Source organism: Salmo salar, chromosome 16 (genome assembly GCF_965601325.2).
Source record: "Salmo salar chromosome 16, fSalSal1, whole genome shotgun sequence".
Classification (NCBI taxonomy): domain Eukaryota; kingdom Metazoa; phylum Chordata; class Actinopteri; order Salmoniformes; family Salmonidae; genus Salmo; species Salmo salar.
The window spans coordinates 77,058,756-77,076,266 of NC_138306.1; the positions used below are offsets into that span (position 1 = coordinate 77,058,756).

General features: G+C 42.3%; 1 protein-coding gene across 1 annotated transcript; it reads left to right on the plus strand.

Moving 5' to 3' along the window:
- The first annotated feature begins 1,588 nt into the window (after positions 1-1,588).
- Positions 1,589-10,717, plus strand: LOC106575588 (histone deacetylase complex subunit SAP18). Its single transcript, XM_014152186.3, has 4 exons — positions 1,589-1,762; positions 2,024-2,133; positions 3,449-3,571; positions 10,288-10,717. Exons 1-4 carry the CDS (start codon positions 1,691-1,693, stop codon positions 10,451-10,453), a joined length of 471 nt encoding a protein of 156 aa, XP_014007661.1. The 5' UTR covers positions 1,589-1,690; the 3' UTR covers positions 10,454-10,717.
- The last annotated feature ends 6,794 nt before the right edge of the window (positions 10,718-17,511 follow it).

A 17,511-nucleotide genomic window follows, 5' to 3' on the forward strand; every position in this document is an offset into this window, starting at 1 on the left:
CCCATCCACATCGAAGGGACAGTGGCGGAGAAGGTGGAAAGTTTTTAGTTCCTCTGCGTACACATCACGGACAAACTGAAATGGTCCACCCACACAGACAGCGTGATGAACCTCAGGAGGCTGAAGAAATTTGGCTTGTCACCTAAAACACTCACAAACTTTTACAGATGCACAATTGAGAACATCCTGTCGGCTGTATCACTGCCTGGTACGGAAACTGCACCGCCCTCAACCGCAAGGCTCTCCGGAGGGTAGTGTGATCTGCACAACGCATCACTGGGGGCAAACTACCTGCCCTCCAGGGCACCTACACCACTCGATGTCACAGGAAGGCGAAAAAGATCATCAAAGACAACAACCACCCGAGCCACTGCCTGTTCACCCTTCTATCATCCAGAAGGCGAGGTCAGTACAGGTTCATCAAAGCTGGGACCGAGAGACTGAAAAACAGCTTCAATATCAAGGCTATCAGACTGTTAAACAGCCATCACGCTGCCAACATACAGACTCAAATCTCTGGCCACTTAAATAAATGGACTTCACAAAGGTATCACTTGTCACTTTAAATAATTTCACTTTAATAATGCCTACATATCCTACATTACTCATCTCATATGTATATACTGTATTCTATACCTTTACCTATCTTGCCTATGCTGTACGGCCATCGCACATCCATATATTTATATGTACATATTCCTATTAATCCCTTTACATTTGTGTTCATAAGCTAGTTGTTGTGAATTTGTTAGATTACTTGTTAGATATTATTGCATTGTTGGAACTAGAACCACAAGCATTTCGCTACACTCACATTAACATCTGCTAAACATGTGTATGTGACCAATAAAATTCGATTTGATTTGATTTGACATGAACTGGGAAGTGAAAGAATATTCTCAGTCGACATCCAGTCGACATCCACCATTTAACCTTATTGAGGAGAGGAGATTAAGACTATTTAGATGCACCACTGTCCCAGGCTGACATTTAAAATGGTTAAGGGTTAAGGTCACGGTTAGGTACGGGTTATGGTTAGGGTAAGAGTAAAGGTAAGGGTAGGGGTTAAGGTTCCTGAGTGGCGCAGCGGTCTAAGGCATTGCATCTCAGTGCTAGAGGCGTCACTACAGACTCTGGTTTGATTCCAGGCTGTATCACAACCGGCCGTGATTGGGAGTTCCATAGGGAGGCGCACATTTGGCCCAGCGTCGTCCTGGGATAGGGTTTGGCCAGGGTAGGCCGTCATTGTAAATAATAATTTGTTCTTAACTGACTTGCCTAGTTAAATAAAGGTTCAATAAAAACACAAAGTAAAAAACTTAGGGTTTAGAGTGTGGACCTTCCAACGATCCCGGATAGCAATGAACATAAGAATGGCTATCATTGTCTACCGCCACCTGTTGGGAGGAAACTAGAAATACAATCATTCATTGAGAACTATCTTCAATTATCTTTATCGGACTGGAGAGATTAGATGTTTATTAAAGAATATATTTTTAAATCAAGCTAACTGCAATCTATTCGTATATGGTTTTTATACGGCAATCGTTAAAGTTTTAGAAAGTTTTTGCGCACCTTTGTACGTCATCATGCTGGGAAAGCGGAAACGGAAACAACTATTTGGCACCGTGTTTGCAAATGTTCTGCTGTGAGCAACAACTTCAATTAATTAACTTATTTACTCCCTAAAATGGCTCTTGAATCAAGAATCACACAAGAAGAGATTCGAAAAATCCCTGAAAAGCCTATCGACCGAGAAAAGGTAGCTATAAGCACTTTATATTCGCTTGGTTTGTGAGAAAGCAATTCGCTAACGTAGCTAGCATTAACGAGCCTGCTGTGCTAGCAAACGCAGCTGCACTGCTTGAACTGTGCAAGTGACTCCCACTTCAAACTCAACTAATTGGTTGTAGTTCTGTAAGCGGCTATACGGGCATTTAATATTTTTTCCTGCTACCATATTTTCTAGGAGACTAGCCACGTGCCTGTCTAACCAGTTAGCTAACTGTTTGTGTGTCTATAGACTTGTCCTCTTCTGCTGCGGGTATTTACGACCAACGGTGGCAGGCATCACAGAGGGGACGAATTCGCACGAGGACAAGTCCCTTCAAGTGAGCTGCAAATCTACACATGGTAAGAATATATAGATGGTTGCCTGCACCTAGGGTCATGTGAGTAACCGAAAGTTTGCTAGATCGAATCCCCGAGCTTTCAAGGTAAAAACCTGTCGTTCTGCCCCTGAACAAGGCAGTTAACCCACTGTTGTAACAAGGCAGTTAACCTGTCATTGTAAATAAGAATGTGTTCTTAACTGACTTACCTATTTAGAAATACAAATACAAAATGTGATAGCCAGTGCTCGATTTGGACAGATAGGTGCCGGTGTTGTGCTGAAAATCTCCCCTCCGCCAGAATTCATCCCCCTCCCCTTCTAATTTAATTAATTTTGTGGCTAGAGTCAAATACTTTCTATAGAACAAACTTCGTCAGCATAGGCAACCGAAATTAATAATTAATGTGTGTTATATTAAACAAGCAATAAATATTTCCTAACAACTATGGCTGACTTATTATCCTTACACAAATACTAGTTGAATAAGACATGGGAGAGATGATGAATTTTGGCAAAGAGATTTATTTATAGACTTAATACAAAATCAGTAGCGGATTTAGGTACAAGCGACGGGCAGCCGCCCAGGGGCATCTTGCTGGGGGCGGAACGAGGTCTGGGGGCGGGCGCTGACAGGTGGGGTTCACCCAAGGGCATCTTGCTGGGGGTGGAACGAGGTCTGGGTCGGGCGCTGACAGGTGGGGTTCGCCCAGGGGCATCTTGCTGGGGGCGGAACGAGGTCTGGGGGCGGGCGCTGACAGGTGGGGTTCACCCAGGGGCATCTTGCTGGGGGCGGAACGAGGTCTGGGTCGGGCGCTGACAGGTGGGGTTCGCCCAGGGGCATCTTGCTGGGGGTGGAACGAGGTCTGGGGGCGGGCGCTGACAGGTGGGGTTCGCCCAGGGCGCCATACAAGCTAGAACCGCCACATACACTTGAAACAAATAGCCAAACGGAAAACTGCAGACATGCTTTCTGCTACTAAGGTCAGTGAAATGTAGGCTAAGCTGACAATGGTGTGAAGAGCAGAAATCTCAACTAGCAAGCAAGTCGCAGCAATGAAGAACGTGAAGGGTGGGATTCTGGCAGGGGGGAGATTTTCGGCACAACACCGATACTCATTTTGGGTGCCGGTACTGTTTATATTTAGGCGCAGGAGCGCCACAATATTGTTGAGCAAATATTCTGCAAGAAGTGCACGAACTCAAGGAGTAAAAAATGTGTTACTGGCACTCTGCTCTGCCCAAGTCGAGCACTGGTGATAGTGTTGTGTGTATTATACAGGGTACCATTGCTACATAGTTTTGATTATTGTGGTGATATGTGTCCTTCTCCTGAAGGATGGATGCCTCGCTAAAGGAGCTGACCAGCCTAGTGAAGGAGGTGTACCCTGAAGCTCGGAAGAAAGGAACACACTTTGGTTTCGCCATCGTTTATCCTGAGCCCAAAAGAAATGGCTACAGGTTAGTAGACTACTCTACGGCCCTAGCTTAAAGGTAGAGTCAGCGATATGACGTAGAGGCACAAAGTAAACAGCATTGTGGGTCAATTTCAGCAACAACTAAGAACGTTGAAGCGCAAGTCTCAACTTCTCTGCTGTTTTGGTCCCGTGGCTATCACGCTACAACAGCGTGAAGCGAACCCATTCACATCTGCAGATACTGTGTGTGACTGTGAGAGCGAAGTCTTGCATCTTGCTCATCTCAATATCTGCGGTGCTGCTTGTGGCAATGTCATTTCGTTGAGTCTACCTTCAGAGCAACTGGGCTGTTGTAGATTGAAGTCGCTCTATAATCTTGGACACAGGGTGTGCACGGTTTTGTTCCAGCCCAGTACTAACACACCAGGGTTTCTGTTTGGAAAATGTGGCTCCGGACAACGTGACCGGGAAGATTTGAAAATGTGTCCATATGGCAGAGGCTGGTGATCTCGTGTTAGTAGACATTTTTTTAAATTCAATAACTTTTTTATTTAGATTTTTATGATTAACCACTTCACAATGATTTTGAGAAACAAAAACGTTATTGAAATGAAACTGGTCCACGAAAATGAGTATCTGAAAATATAAATAGCAGGCAGAAGGTTAGAAATGGTAGGATAAATTGTTAGCTTCCCAAACTTGATACTCACGCTCTGCCTATGAAGTCTTTATAAAATAATTGCCTCCACGTTTCCATGGTTAGATTTTGCCTATAGGCTACTTTAAAGCAAGGTAAGACATGTCTCATATTAAATAAAATATTCAGGTTTCAAACAATTAAGTATTTAAAAAAAAAATGCATACTGCCTCCAGCTCACATTGTAAAGTGGTGGATGACGAGCTGATAGCTTGTTGACCTGCACTTTCATAGTGAATGGGAGGCCCGCTTCAATTACCAGTTGAGAAATAAAAGTAGTAGCTCTTTAATCGTGTACCAAAACTGTTAACATGCGTTTGCATTTAGAAATTGTGCATTGAATGGGCTGATAAACATGTTTTACTCCAGCAGTAACCAGTTGAGGAGCTGCAGGAGAAATCCCGCTTAAAATAGGCTGTGTATGCATGTTTGATACACGATGAATAACAAAAATACACACAGGACAATTTGAATTCCACAAAATTATTCAAATGAACCCATAGACTGATAAGCATGGCAGTGAAATGTATTTCCATCCACTGGTATTTCCATCAATGATTAAAAAGCAATATTTTGCAACTGGATTTTTTCTATTTTGGCTGGCAATGTTTTTATTTATTGGCTTCATTTTTTTTTTATGGCTAAAAGCTGGCATTAGCTGGCTAATGGAAACCCTGTAACACACCTGACTTAAGTAAAGTGAGACTCAGCAATATGATGTTGCCATAAGGAGCAGGACGAACCACAGGTTTTTCAGATGAGTGCAATGCAAGACGTTACACTGGCAAAAATGATCTGCGCAGGTGCACTTCACGCATCTGCAACGTGATGGTTGCAGGACCAAAACCGCGGACATATATAGTGCATTCAGAAAGTATTCAGACCACTTGACTTTTCCCACATTTTGTTACATTACAACCTTATTCTAAATTAAATTCTTTTTTTCTCCCCCTCAATTTACACACCCATAATAAAATAAATATATATAAAATAAATATATTTATTTATTTATATATATTTATTTATTTGTTTTATATATTTATTTGTTTATTTTATATTTATTTGTTTATTTGATATATATTTATTTGTTTATTATATTTATTTGTTTATTTGATATATTTTATTTATTTAATTTATTTATTATATATATATATATATATATATTTATTTATTTAATTAGAGGCCAATTTCAAGTTTTCATAACAATCGTCATTTTTGGACACCGATTATGGCCGATTACATTGCACTCCACGAGGAGACTGCGTGGCAGGCTGACTACTTGTTATGAGAGTGCAGCAAGGAGCCAAGGTAAGGTGCTAGCTAGCATTAAACTTATCTTCTAAAAACTATCTCAACATAATCACTAGTTAACTACACATGGTTTATTATATTACTAGTTTATCTAGCTTGTACTGTGTTGCATATAATCGATGCGGTGCCTGTTAATATATCATGGAATCATAGCCTACTTTGCCAAACGGGTGATGATTTAACAAGCGCATTCGTGAAAAAAGCACTGTCGTTGCACCAATGTGTACCTAACCATAAACATCAATGCCTTTCTTAAAAGCAATAGACAAGTATATATTTTTTAACCTGCCTATTTAGTTAATTTTGCCTGTTAACATGAATTTCTTTTAACAAGGGAAATTGTCACTTCTCTTGCGTTCTGTGCAACAGGGTCGGGGTATATGCAGCAGTTTGGGCCACCTGGCTCGTTGCGAACTGTGTAGACCATTTCTTCCTAACAAAGACAGCCAACTTCGCTAAACGGGGGATGATTTAACAAAAGCCATTTGTGAAAAACGCACAATTGTTGCACGAATGTACCTAACCATAAACATCAATACCTTTCTTAAAATCAATACACAGAAGTATATATTTTTAAACCTGCATATTTAGTTAAAAGAAATTAATGTTATCAGGCAATATTAACTAGGGAAATTGTGTCACTTCTCTTATGTTCATTGCACGCAGAGTCAGGGTATAGTTTGGGCCGCCTGGCTCGTTGCGAACTAATTTCCCAGAATTCTACATAATTATGACATAACATTGAAGGTTGTACAATGTAACAGCAATATTTAGACTTATGGATGCCACCCGTTAAATAAAATACGGAATGGTTCCGTATTTCACTGAAAGACTCAAAGTTTTGTTATCGAAATGATAGTTTCTGGATTTGACCATATTCATGATCCTAAGGCTCGTATTTCTGTGTATTATCATATTATAATTAAGTCTATGATTTGATAGAGCAGTCTGACTGAGCAGTGGTAGGCAGCAGCAGGCTCGTAAGCATTCATTCAAACAGCACTTTCCTGCATTTGCCAGCAGCTCTTCGCTATGCTTCAAGCATTGCGCTGTTTATGACTTCAAGCCTATCAACTCCCGAGATTAGGCTGGCAATACTAAAGTACCTATTAGAACATCCTATAGTCAAAGGTATATGAAATACAAATGGTATAGAGAGAAATAGTCCTATAATAACTACAACCTAAAACTTCTTACCTGGGAATATTGAAGACTCATGTTAAAAGGAACCACCAGCTTTCATATGTTCTGAGCAAGGAACTTAAACGTTAGCTTTTTTACATGGCACATATTGCACTTTTACTTCTCCAACACTTTGTTTTTGCATTATTTAAACCAAATTGAACATGGTTCATTATTTATTTGAGACTAAATTGATTTTATTCTTGTATTATATTAAATTAAATGTGTTCATTGTTCATTCAGTATTATTGTCATTATATACACTGCTCAAGAAAATAAAGGGAACACTTAAACAACACAATGTAACTCCAAGTCAATCACACTTCTGTGAAATCAAACTGTCCACTTAGGAAGCAACACTGATTGACAATAAATTTCACATGCTGTTGTGCAAATGGAATAGACAACATGTGGAAATTATAGGCAATTAGCAAGACACCCCCAATAATGGTTCTGCAGGTGGGGACCACAGACCACTTCTCAGTTCCTATGCTTCCTGGCTGATGTTTTGGTCACTTTTGAATGCTGGCGGTGCTTTCACTCTAGTGGTAGCATGAGACGGAGTCTACAACCCACACAAGTGGCTCAGGTAGTGCAGCTCATCCAGGATGGCACATCAAATGCGGGCTGTGGCAAGAAGGTTTGCTGTGTCTCAGCGTAGTGTCCAGAGCATGGAGGCGCTACCAGGAGACAAGCCAGTACATCAGGAGATGTGGAGGAGGCCGTAGGAGGGCAACAACCCAGCAGCAGGACCGCTACCTCCGCCTTTTTGCAAGGAGGAGCAGGAGAAGCACTGCCAGAGCCCTGCAAAATGACCTCCAGCAGGCCACAAATGTGCATGTGTCTGCTCAAACGGTCAGAAACAGACTCCATGAGGGTGGTATGAGGGCCCGACGTCCACAGGTGGGGATTGTGCTTACAGCCCAACACCGTGCAGGACATTTGGCATTTACCAGAGAACACCAAGATTGGCAAATTCGCCACTGGCGCCCTGTGCTCTTCACAGATGAAAGCAGGTTCACACTGAGCACGTGACAGACGTAACAGAGTCTGGAGATGCCGTGGAGAACGTTCTGCTGCCTGCAACATCCTCCAGCATGACCGGTTTGGCGGTGGGTCAGTCATGGTGTGGGGTGGCATTTCTATGGGGGGCCGCACAGCCCTCCATGTGCTCGCCAGAGGTAGCCTCACTGCCATTAGGTACCGAGATGAGATCCTCAAGCCCCTTGTGAGACCATATTCTGGTGCGGTTGGCCCTGGGTTCCTCCTGGGTTCCTCCTAATGCAAGACAATGCTAGACCTCATGTGGCTGGAGTGTGTCAGCAGTTCCTGCAAGAGGAAGGCATTGATGCTATGGACTGGCCCGCTTGTTCCCCAGACCTGAATCCAATTGAGCAAATCTGGGACATCATGTCTCGCTCCATCCACCAATGCCACGTTGCCCCACAGACTGTCCAGGAGTTGGCGGATGCTTTAGTCCAGGTCTGTGCAGAGATCCCTCAGGAGACCATCCGCCACCTCATCAGGAGCATGCCCAGGCGTTGTAGGGAGGTCATACAGGCACGTGGAGGCCACACACACTACTGAGCCTCATTTTGACTTGTTTTAAGGACATTACATCAAAGTTGGATCAGCCTGTAGTGTGGTTTTCCACTTTAATTTTGAGTGGGACTCCAATTCCAGACCTCCATGGGTTCATAAATTGGATTTCCATTGATTATTTTTGTGTGATTTTGTTGTCAGCACATTCAACTATGTAAAGAAAAAAGTATTTAATAAGATTATTTCTTTCATTCAGATCTAGGATGTGTTGTTTAAGTGTTCCCTTTATTTTTTTGAGATATATATATATATATAAAAATCGGCCGATTAATCGGCCGCTGCTTTTTTTTGGTCCTCGAATAATGGCTATCGGCGTTGAATAATCATAATCGGTCAGCCATATATATATATATATATATATGTGTATTCAGACCCTTTACTCAGTACTTTGTTGAAGCACCTTTGGCAGTGATTACAGCATCAAGTCTTCTTGGGTATGATGCTACAACCTTGGCACACCTGCATTTGGGGAGTTTCTCCCATTCTTCTCTGCAGATCCTGTGTCAGGTTGGATGGGGAGTGTCACCGCACAGCTATTTTCATGTTTCTCCAGACATGTTTGATCGGGTTCAAGTCTGGAATCTGGCTGGGCCACTCAAGGACATTTGGAAACTTGTCCCGAAGTCACTCCTGTGTTTTCTTGGCTGTGTGCTGAGGGTCGTTGTCCTGTTGGAAGGTGAACCTTTGCCCAAGTCTGAGGTCCTGAGCGCTCTGGAGCAGGTTTTCATCAAGGATCGCTCTGTACTTTACTCTGTTAATCTTTCCCTCGATCCTGACTAGTCTCCCAGTCCCTGCCGCTGAAAAACATCCCCACAGGATGATGATGCCACCATCATGCTTCACCGTAGGGATGGTGCCAGGTTTCCTTCAGATGTGAGGCTTGGCATTCAGGCCAAAGAGTTCAATCTTGGTTTCATCAGACAAGAGAATCTTGTTTCTCATGGTCTGAGAGTCCTTTAGGTGCCTTTTGGCAAACTCCAAGTGGACTGTCATGTTCTTTTTACTGAGTGGCGGCTTCCGTCTGGCCACTCTACCATAAAGGCCTGATTGGTGGAGTGCTGCAGAGATGGTTGTTTTTCTGGAAGGTTCTCTGATCTCCACAGAGTAACTCTGGAGCTCTGTTGTTGACCATCAGGTTTTTGGTCACCTCCCTAACCAAGGCCCTTCTCCCCTGATTGCTCAGTTTGGCCGGGCGGCCAGCTCTAGGAATAGTCTTGGAAGAAGTTTGGAGCCACCATTTAAGAATGATGGAGGCCACTGTGTTCTTGAAGCCCTTCAATGCTGCAGAAATGTTTTGGCACCCTTCCCCAGATCTGTGCCTCGACTTAAACCTGTCTCAGAGCTCTACAGACAATTCCTTTAACCTCATGGCTTGGTTTTCGCTCTGACATGCACTGTCAACTGCAGGACCTTAAATAGACAGGTGTGTGTGCCTTTCCAAATCATGTCCAATCAATTGAATTTACCACAGGTAGACCCCTATCAAGTTGTAGAAACATCTCAAGGATGATCAATAGGAACAGGATGCACCTGAGCTCAATTTCGAGGCTCATAGCAAAGGGTCTGAATACTTATGTAAATAAGGTATTTCTGTTTTTAAATGTATTTTTTAATCATTTAGGAAAAATGTCAAACTGTTTTTGCTTTCTCATGATGTGGATTGAGGAGGAAAACAATTAAATTAATCAATTTTAGGTTAAGGCTTTAAAGTAACAAAATGTGGGGAATGTCAAGGCGTCTGAATACTTTCCGAATGCTCTGTAGTTGTTGCGTATGTCGGCCTGACATTGCTGTTTGCTTTGTGCATTGCTGACTCTACCTTAAATCAAGAGCTTGGTGGTAAGTGGATATGGTAAATCGGCTGTGTTAGTGTTAGCCTTTTTAAAAGTATTTGAACATGGCCTCAGTTTGATTGGATGATGTCATTATGAATACTGTTGTCTCACCCACGGTCTCTATGGTTACAGAGTGAAAGACATCGGCAACACTGTGTCAGGCAGGAAGGGGGAAAATGACTCCATGACGCTACAGTCACAGCGCTTCCAGATAGGAGACTACCTGGACATAGCCATCACACCACCCAACAGAGCCCCCCCACTTAACCCACGCATGGGCATGGGGAGGCCCTTCTGAACATAAGAATATCACAAAACCCAAACCCACCTCTAAACATACATAAAGCCTTTCTGATCACACTGACTCTTACCATCTCTCAGGAGACTACCGTGACTTTCAATAGGGCCATCCTTCAGATTTTACTGTCCCCCACGTACATGCTTTTTTTTGGGCCTTTTTGTCTTCTGATAGATCATATTTATCAGACATGTATGTTACTTTTTTACCCTTTTGTCTCCCATCTTGGATAATGTGAAATAAAGTTGCCGTCTTACAATAAAACATTTTCTGTCATTCCTTTTTCTAACAATGCCATCAGAAAGAGGGTTTGTGTAATGCCTAGTCTGGTATAGTTAGGGTTGTTGCAATGTCATAATGGTTCCTATAGGGGGCAGCATTAATACACAAATACTGGTAACCCAGTCTAGACCCCTTCCCACTAGAACAGAGGAAGCCATCTGGGGCCTTGTGTTTCCTTTCATCCCACCTCATGTTTCCAAAGGCTTCTCTTAAAAAATAAACATTCTTTCATCCCTAATGTACTATTTAATTATTTTTTGTTTTTTTAGTTTCCGCCTTGTGAAGAGTGATGTAATAAAGCTGTTGGCATGGTGATTACTAGACCCCTTATTTCTGGAATCCAGTAGTAATGAGGATGGAACATCAGGGCTGGCGAGCGCATCACAGATGTGATGGATCCCTGTGGTCCTGCAGAACCAAACCTGTACTGTCATCTAGGCCAGGGAACCCCTCTGCCGTCTGGCCTGGATCCAGTTATTGAATCTGATGTTTTATATTGATGAATGTCTCTTATACTTCACTTAGGAGAGACCTTATAGACAATATATCAGTTGCCAGTAATTCTAATTGTTCTACATCTATGATCGACTCTACCAATAAGGATAGCCATTTTAATGTTCTGGGCCCATAGCTACAAAGCGTCTCAGGGTAGGAGTGCTGATCTAGGATCAGTTTGGCCTTTTAGATCATAATTAAAATATGGACAGATCCTAGATCAGCACTGCTACTCTGAATTGCTTTGTGGACATGGAACCAGGTCTTGATTTTTTTTCTTCACTTGACAAAATTCTGATGTAGCTTAAAAAAGGATTGTATAAACAAAGTGACAATGACTTTCTTTCTAATCGAATAAGCCTCAGTGAGTTTGAAGACTTGTTTTGAAACCTGTTCCTGTCTCTGCATTCTAAGGTCTGCGTTGATTGATAATGCATCACTGCTAATGTTGGCAGTCATTAATTTACATTAGACACTGCTATCATTGGATGCAGCAGACTGAGAAAAGGTTATGACACCATTGAGGATTTTATTAGAGATGAATATTTGCACATATTAAATAACAATCAAGTATGACATCAAAACATGGCCATATAGGGTGTTTACAGCTGTGTCCCCTGAGGGACAATAATATTTTTCTTATCTTACATCTCTCATATCTGCATAAGGCATCCCAATTTGTTTGTGGTGGTTATTGTCAACATTGTCTAATTATGTGGCAATACATGGCTTGCAGTATAAGTTGATGCATATTTCCTGAAAAAGACATTCATCTGAGGCTCAGCGGTTTTGATGTGACTACCCCATTTCATTCCTCCAATGGTTTCTATAGGGAACAAACACAATTAAAACAGTGACATGCTGACCACCGAATCACCCACAGTCAGGTGCGTTGTAGTATAATGCTTCTAGGTTAGGCTAATTTACAGCGTCGTTGATCTATTGATTCTCAGATATACCGGAACAACCTCGGAATAGGTTGTCATGTCAGATCAGTGCTCCAGTCACTGGGGTTATTGAGCCAACTATATACTGTAATAGCATAATGGGTATTGTGTGTCTGAAATGAGAAGAGACATCACAGAGAATAACACAACAGACTGACGCTTCAGTGGCAATTTGCTTTAATGACAACGGACATTTGAATCAGAGGAGCAAACCATTTTTCATCAGAGCAAATATCGGCTGAGTTATTCCACCTGAGCTACGCAGAGAGGCCACGGTGGGTATTCAGAGTAAATAGGAAGAGATGTAAAGACAAGCCCATGTTTTAGGGAGAGAGCGTTTTCTCTCTGTCTGCCTGCACGCCCTCCCGGTTCATTCATTCAACACGCTGCTGTCAGACGGGTGTGTGAGGGGGGGGGGAAACCTGTTTATTCTCCGAGAGCAATCGCTGGGTTTATTTATAGTTGGCCCCCAACTGGGTGTGTGGCACTTGGAGAAATTGCCAATTAAGGAGCAAGCACACCAATGATTGCGGGACTGCATCGGTGAGACAGACACAGCTGTGACAATGGACAGGATGGATAGAAAGGAGTAGAACATGAATGAAGAAATGAAGCAGCACTCACACACCCAAGTCCCTTTGCCAATGAAATGAATGGTTTTAATATCAGTGAGTATCCTAGATTGGATTAGAATTGCAGATTATATGACATGATATTAACAGGCATGTGCACTCTTGATTCAGCCACATCCATCATATTATACATGCAACAGTGTGCTCACGCCAAGAAGTTTGTGTGTGTGTTACCTTTCTATCTCAGCCCAGTAACCACCCAGTCATAGCTGAGCACTGTCCAACGTGCTAATTGAGATGAATAGTTATTTCCCTGTGTGCGGTGGTGCTACCAGTCCAGTAGGTCTGGGCCACTCTACAGAGTTATCGACAGAGTTTGGCTTGCCTTTGGCCATTATTGTTTTCAACCAAAAACCCTTGTTGAAATCAAAATGGACAAAATCTAATACAATGTCTTTAAACATTATTATGACGTACACTAAGTATACAAAATATTAAAGATGCACTATGCAGAAATCGCTCCGGCATTTCCTTGTTGCTAAAATTTGAATAGTTCGCCTAATTTCAGTTTGTGTGACAAAACAAGCAAGAATAGTGTAGATAATCATTATAACACCAAAACCGCTGTGAAATATCTTTCCCATAACCATGAATATAGTATTTTCAGCTATTTGAAGCTGGTGTATAAAAACAAAAGTAAAAGACACAAACACAAAACTTAAGAATGGGAAGCATAGAAATAGTGCACATAGAACAGATACACCGCTTCTTAGACTTGCTTTCAATGACAATGACAGATCTATAACACAAAAAGTTACATATTGCAGCTTTAAGAGCACCTTCCTAATATTGAGTTGTCCAGACCTGTGCCTGGGTGCATCTTCTACTGGCAGCCTCTTCAGCCACCCACTCTGGTCTGAGTCACAGACCATAGCATCAGCCTGGCAAGACGACCTTGAACTTACCCTGGAGGCTCATGGGACAGGGGCCAGTGTGTGTGTCCGATACGGACGGCTGACATTAAATGGCATTTCTGGCAGCAGGTGTGTTTGAAGGAAACCTATTAAGAAAGAGACTCACCCCCATCTCTCTCTCTCTCTCCTCTCTCTCTCTCTCTATCATCTATCTCCCCTCTCTCTATCTCTCTCTCTCTATCATCTATCTCACTCTCTCTCTCTCCCTCTCCCTCCTCTCTCTCTCTCTCTCTCTCTCTCTTTCCTTTTACTTCCCCTTCTCTCTCTCAACCTATCTATTTATGTTTCTATCTCTTTACAGTGCATTCAGAAAGTACTCAGACCCCTTGACTTTTTCCACATTTTGTTACATTACAGCCTTATTGTAAAATGGATTAAATAAAAATCTACACACAATACCCCATAATGACAAAGTGAAAACTGTTTTTTAGAACTTTTTGCAAATACAAAAATACCTTATTTACGTAAGTAAGTATTCAGACCCTTTGCTATGAGACTCGAAATTGAGCTCAGGTGCATCCTGTTTCCATTGATCATCCTTGAGATGTTTCTACTACTTGATTGGAGTCCACCTGTGGTAAATTCAATTGATTGGACATGATTTGGAAAGACACACCTGTCTATATAAGGTCCCACAGTTGACAGTGCATGTCAGAGCGAAAACCAAGCCATGAGGTTGCAGGAAATATCTGTAGAGCTCCGAGACAGGATTTTGTAGAGGCACAGATCTGGGGAAGAGTACCAAAAAAGGTCTGCAGCGTTGAAGGTTCCCAAGAGCACAGTGGCCTGTGTTTCCATCATTCTTTAATTGAAAAAGTTTGGAACCACCAAGACTCTCCTAGACCTGGCCGCCCGGCCAAACTGAGCAATCGGGGGAGAAGGGCCTTGGTCAGGGAGGTGACCAAGAACCTGATGGTCACTCTGACAGAGCTCTAGACTTCCTCTGTGGAGATGGGAGAAAATTCCAGAAGGAAAAACATCTCTGCAGCACTCCACCAATCAGGCCTTGATGGTAGAGTGTCCAGACGGAAGCCACTCCTCAGTAAAAGGTAAATGACAGCCCCCTTGGAGTTTGCCAAAAGGCACCTAAAGACTCTGAGACCATGAGAAACAAGACTTTCTGGTCTGATGAAACCAAGATTGAACTCTTTGGCCTGAATGCCAAGCGTCACGTCTGGAGGAAACCTGGCACCATCCCTACGGGGAAGCATGGTGTTGGCAGCATCATGCTGTGGGGATGTTTTTCAGCAGCAGGGACTGGGAGACTAGTCAGGATCGAGGGAAAGATTAACAGAGCAAAGTACGGAGAGATCCTTGATGAAAACCTGCTCCAGAGCGCTCAGGACCTCAGACTGGGGCTTAGGTTCACCTTCCAACAGGACAACGACCCCAAGCACACAGCCAAGACAACGCAGGAGTGGCTTCGGGACAAGTTTCTGAATGTCCTTGAGATGTCCAACCAGAGCCCGGACTTAAACCTGATCGAACATCTCTGGAGAGACCTGAAAATAGCTGTGCAGCGACGCTCCCCATCCAACCTGACAGAGCTTGAGAGGATCTGCAGAGAAGAATGGGAGAAACTCCCCAAATACAGGTGTTCCAAGCTTGTAGCGTCATACCCAAGAAGACTTGAGCCTGTAATCGCTGCCAAAGGTGCTTCAACAAAGTACTGAGTAAAGGGTCTGAATACTTGTAAATGTAAATGTGATCTTTATTTATTTTTTGCAAAAATGTCTCAAAACCTGTTTTTGCTTTGTCATTATGGGGTATTGTGATGTCATTATGGGGTATTGTGATGTCATTAAGGAGTATTGTGATGTCATTATGGGGTATTGTTTGTAGATTGATGAGGGAAAAAAACTATTAAATTAATTTTAAAATATGGCTGTAACGTAACAAAATGTGGAAAAAGTCAAGTGATCTGAATACTTTCCGAATGCTCTGTATATGTTCAGAGAATATTAGCTGCCTTATTGACTAAGTAGCATCGCGTTTTAATTCATTAACTGCATTGATGAGAATTTTTATTCTCCAGCCTCAATGTTTTTCCAAACTAAGAGGTTTGTATTGGGAACACATTATCAGATGGCAGGAGGTAAAAAGCCCCAGGGCTACATGTTTGGCGCCTCTGCTCTAGCATGTGCGTGTGTGTGTGTACGTGTGTGTGCGTGTGTGTGTGTGTGGTGTTGGCATGCGTGTTCGTGCGAGCGGTCTATGTGTGTGGCTACAATAGGCTCTCAGCAGAGGTCAATGGGATGTGAACTGTGATTGACAGGTTGTGGAAAGAGGGATGTCAGGCAGGTAATAGAAAAGGCAGAGTGACAGAGCTCTTTCTCTCTCTATTATTCCCTCTCCTTTCCTTTGATGGTACAGCTGTGAAGGACAGCGCACCTCTTGAGACTGCAGGCGCTGACCCTTTTTTCTGTATCTTTAGTTTAACAACCATCCAATAGTTATATACCAACCCTCTATATACAAACCCTCTATATACCAACCCTCTATATACCAACCCTCTATATACCAACCCTCTATATAGCAACCCTCTATATAGCAACCCTCTATATAGCAACCCTCTATATACCAATCCTCTATATACCAACCCTCTATATACAAACCCTCTATATACAAACCCTCTATATACCAACCCTCTATATACCAACCCTCTATATACAAACCCTCTATATACAAACCATTTCTGTAGAGTGCAAATCCTCAGCAACGAAGACAGAACAACCACAACACACACAACAACACTGATTCAAATAGATACCCACTCTCCTTGCATTTGGATTTTATGCGTTATGTGTCAAATTTGAGAGTTAATGATTTGGTTATAATTCATTATAGCTTCATGTCCTAGCTCAAATATCGTCTGCAACCCCTCATCTCTCTCTCTCTCTCTCTCTCTCTCTCTCTCTCTCTCTCTCTCTTTCTCTCTCTCTCTCTCTCTCCCTCCCTCTCCCCCTCTGCCTCATTAGATAATCTACAGTGCCTTCAGAAAGTATTCACCCCCCTTTACTTTTTCCACATTTTGTTGTGTTACAGCCGGAATAAAACTGGCCTACACACAGTACCCCATAATGTCAAAGTGGAATTATGTTTTTCATGTTTAAAAAAATAATAAAAAATGGAAAGCTGAAATGTCTTGAGTCAATAAGTATTCAACCCCTTTGTTTTGGCAAACCTAAATAAGTTCAGGAGTAGAAATGGGCTTAACAAGTCCCATAATAAGTTGCATGGACTATGTGTGCTATAATAGTGTTTAACATGATTTTTGACTACCTCATCTCTATACCCCACACATACAGTTGTCAGTAAGGTCGCTCAGTTGAACAGATTCAACCACAAAAACCAGGGAGGTTTTCCAATGCCTCGCAAAGAAGGGCACTTATTGGTAAAAAAATAAGGGAAAAAAAGCTGACATTGATATCCCTTTGCGCATGGTGAAGTTGTTAACTAGTCACTTCAAAGATACCGGTGTCCTTCCTAACTCAGTTGCCGGAGAGGATGGAAACAGCTCAGGGATTTCACAGGCCAATGGTGACTTTAAAACAGTTACAGAGTTTAATGTCTGTGATAGGAGAAAACTGAGGATGGATCAATAACATTGTAGTTACTCCACAATACTAACCTAATTGACAGAGTGAAAAGAAGGAAGCCTGTACAGAATACAAATATTCCAAAACATGCATCCTGTTTGCAATAAGGCACTAAAGTTAAACTGCAAAAAATGTGGCAAAGAAATTAACTTGACAACCAACCAACTTGACAGAGATTGAAGAATTAAA

What these genes read in the sequence shown, in the direction of transcription:
- LOC106575588 (XM_014152186.3), top strand. Translation starts at nt 1,691, where the DNA reads ATGGCTCTTGAATCAAGAATCACACAAGAAGAGATTCGAAAAATCCCT. An exon ending in AGCCTATCGACCGAGAAAAG is followed by an intron (nt 1,763 to 2,023) that starts GTAGCTATAAGC and finishes GTGTGTCTATAG; the next exon opens with ACTTGTCCTCTTCTGCTGCG. An exon ending in GAGCTGCAAATCTACACATG is followed by an intron (nt 2,134 to 3,448) that starts GTAAGAATATAT and finishes CTTCTCCTGAAG; the next exon opens with GATGGATGCCTCGCTAAAGG.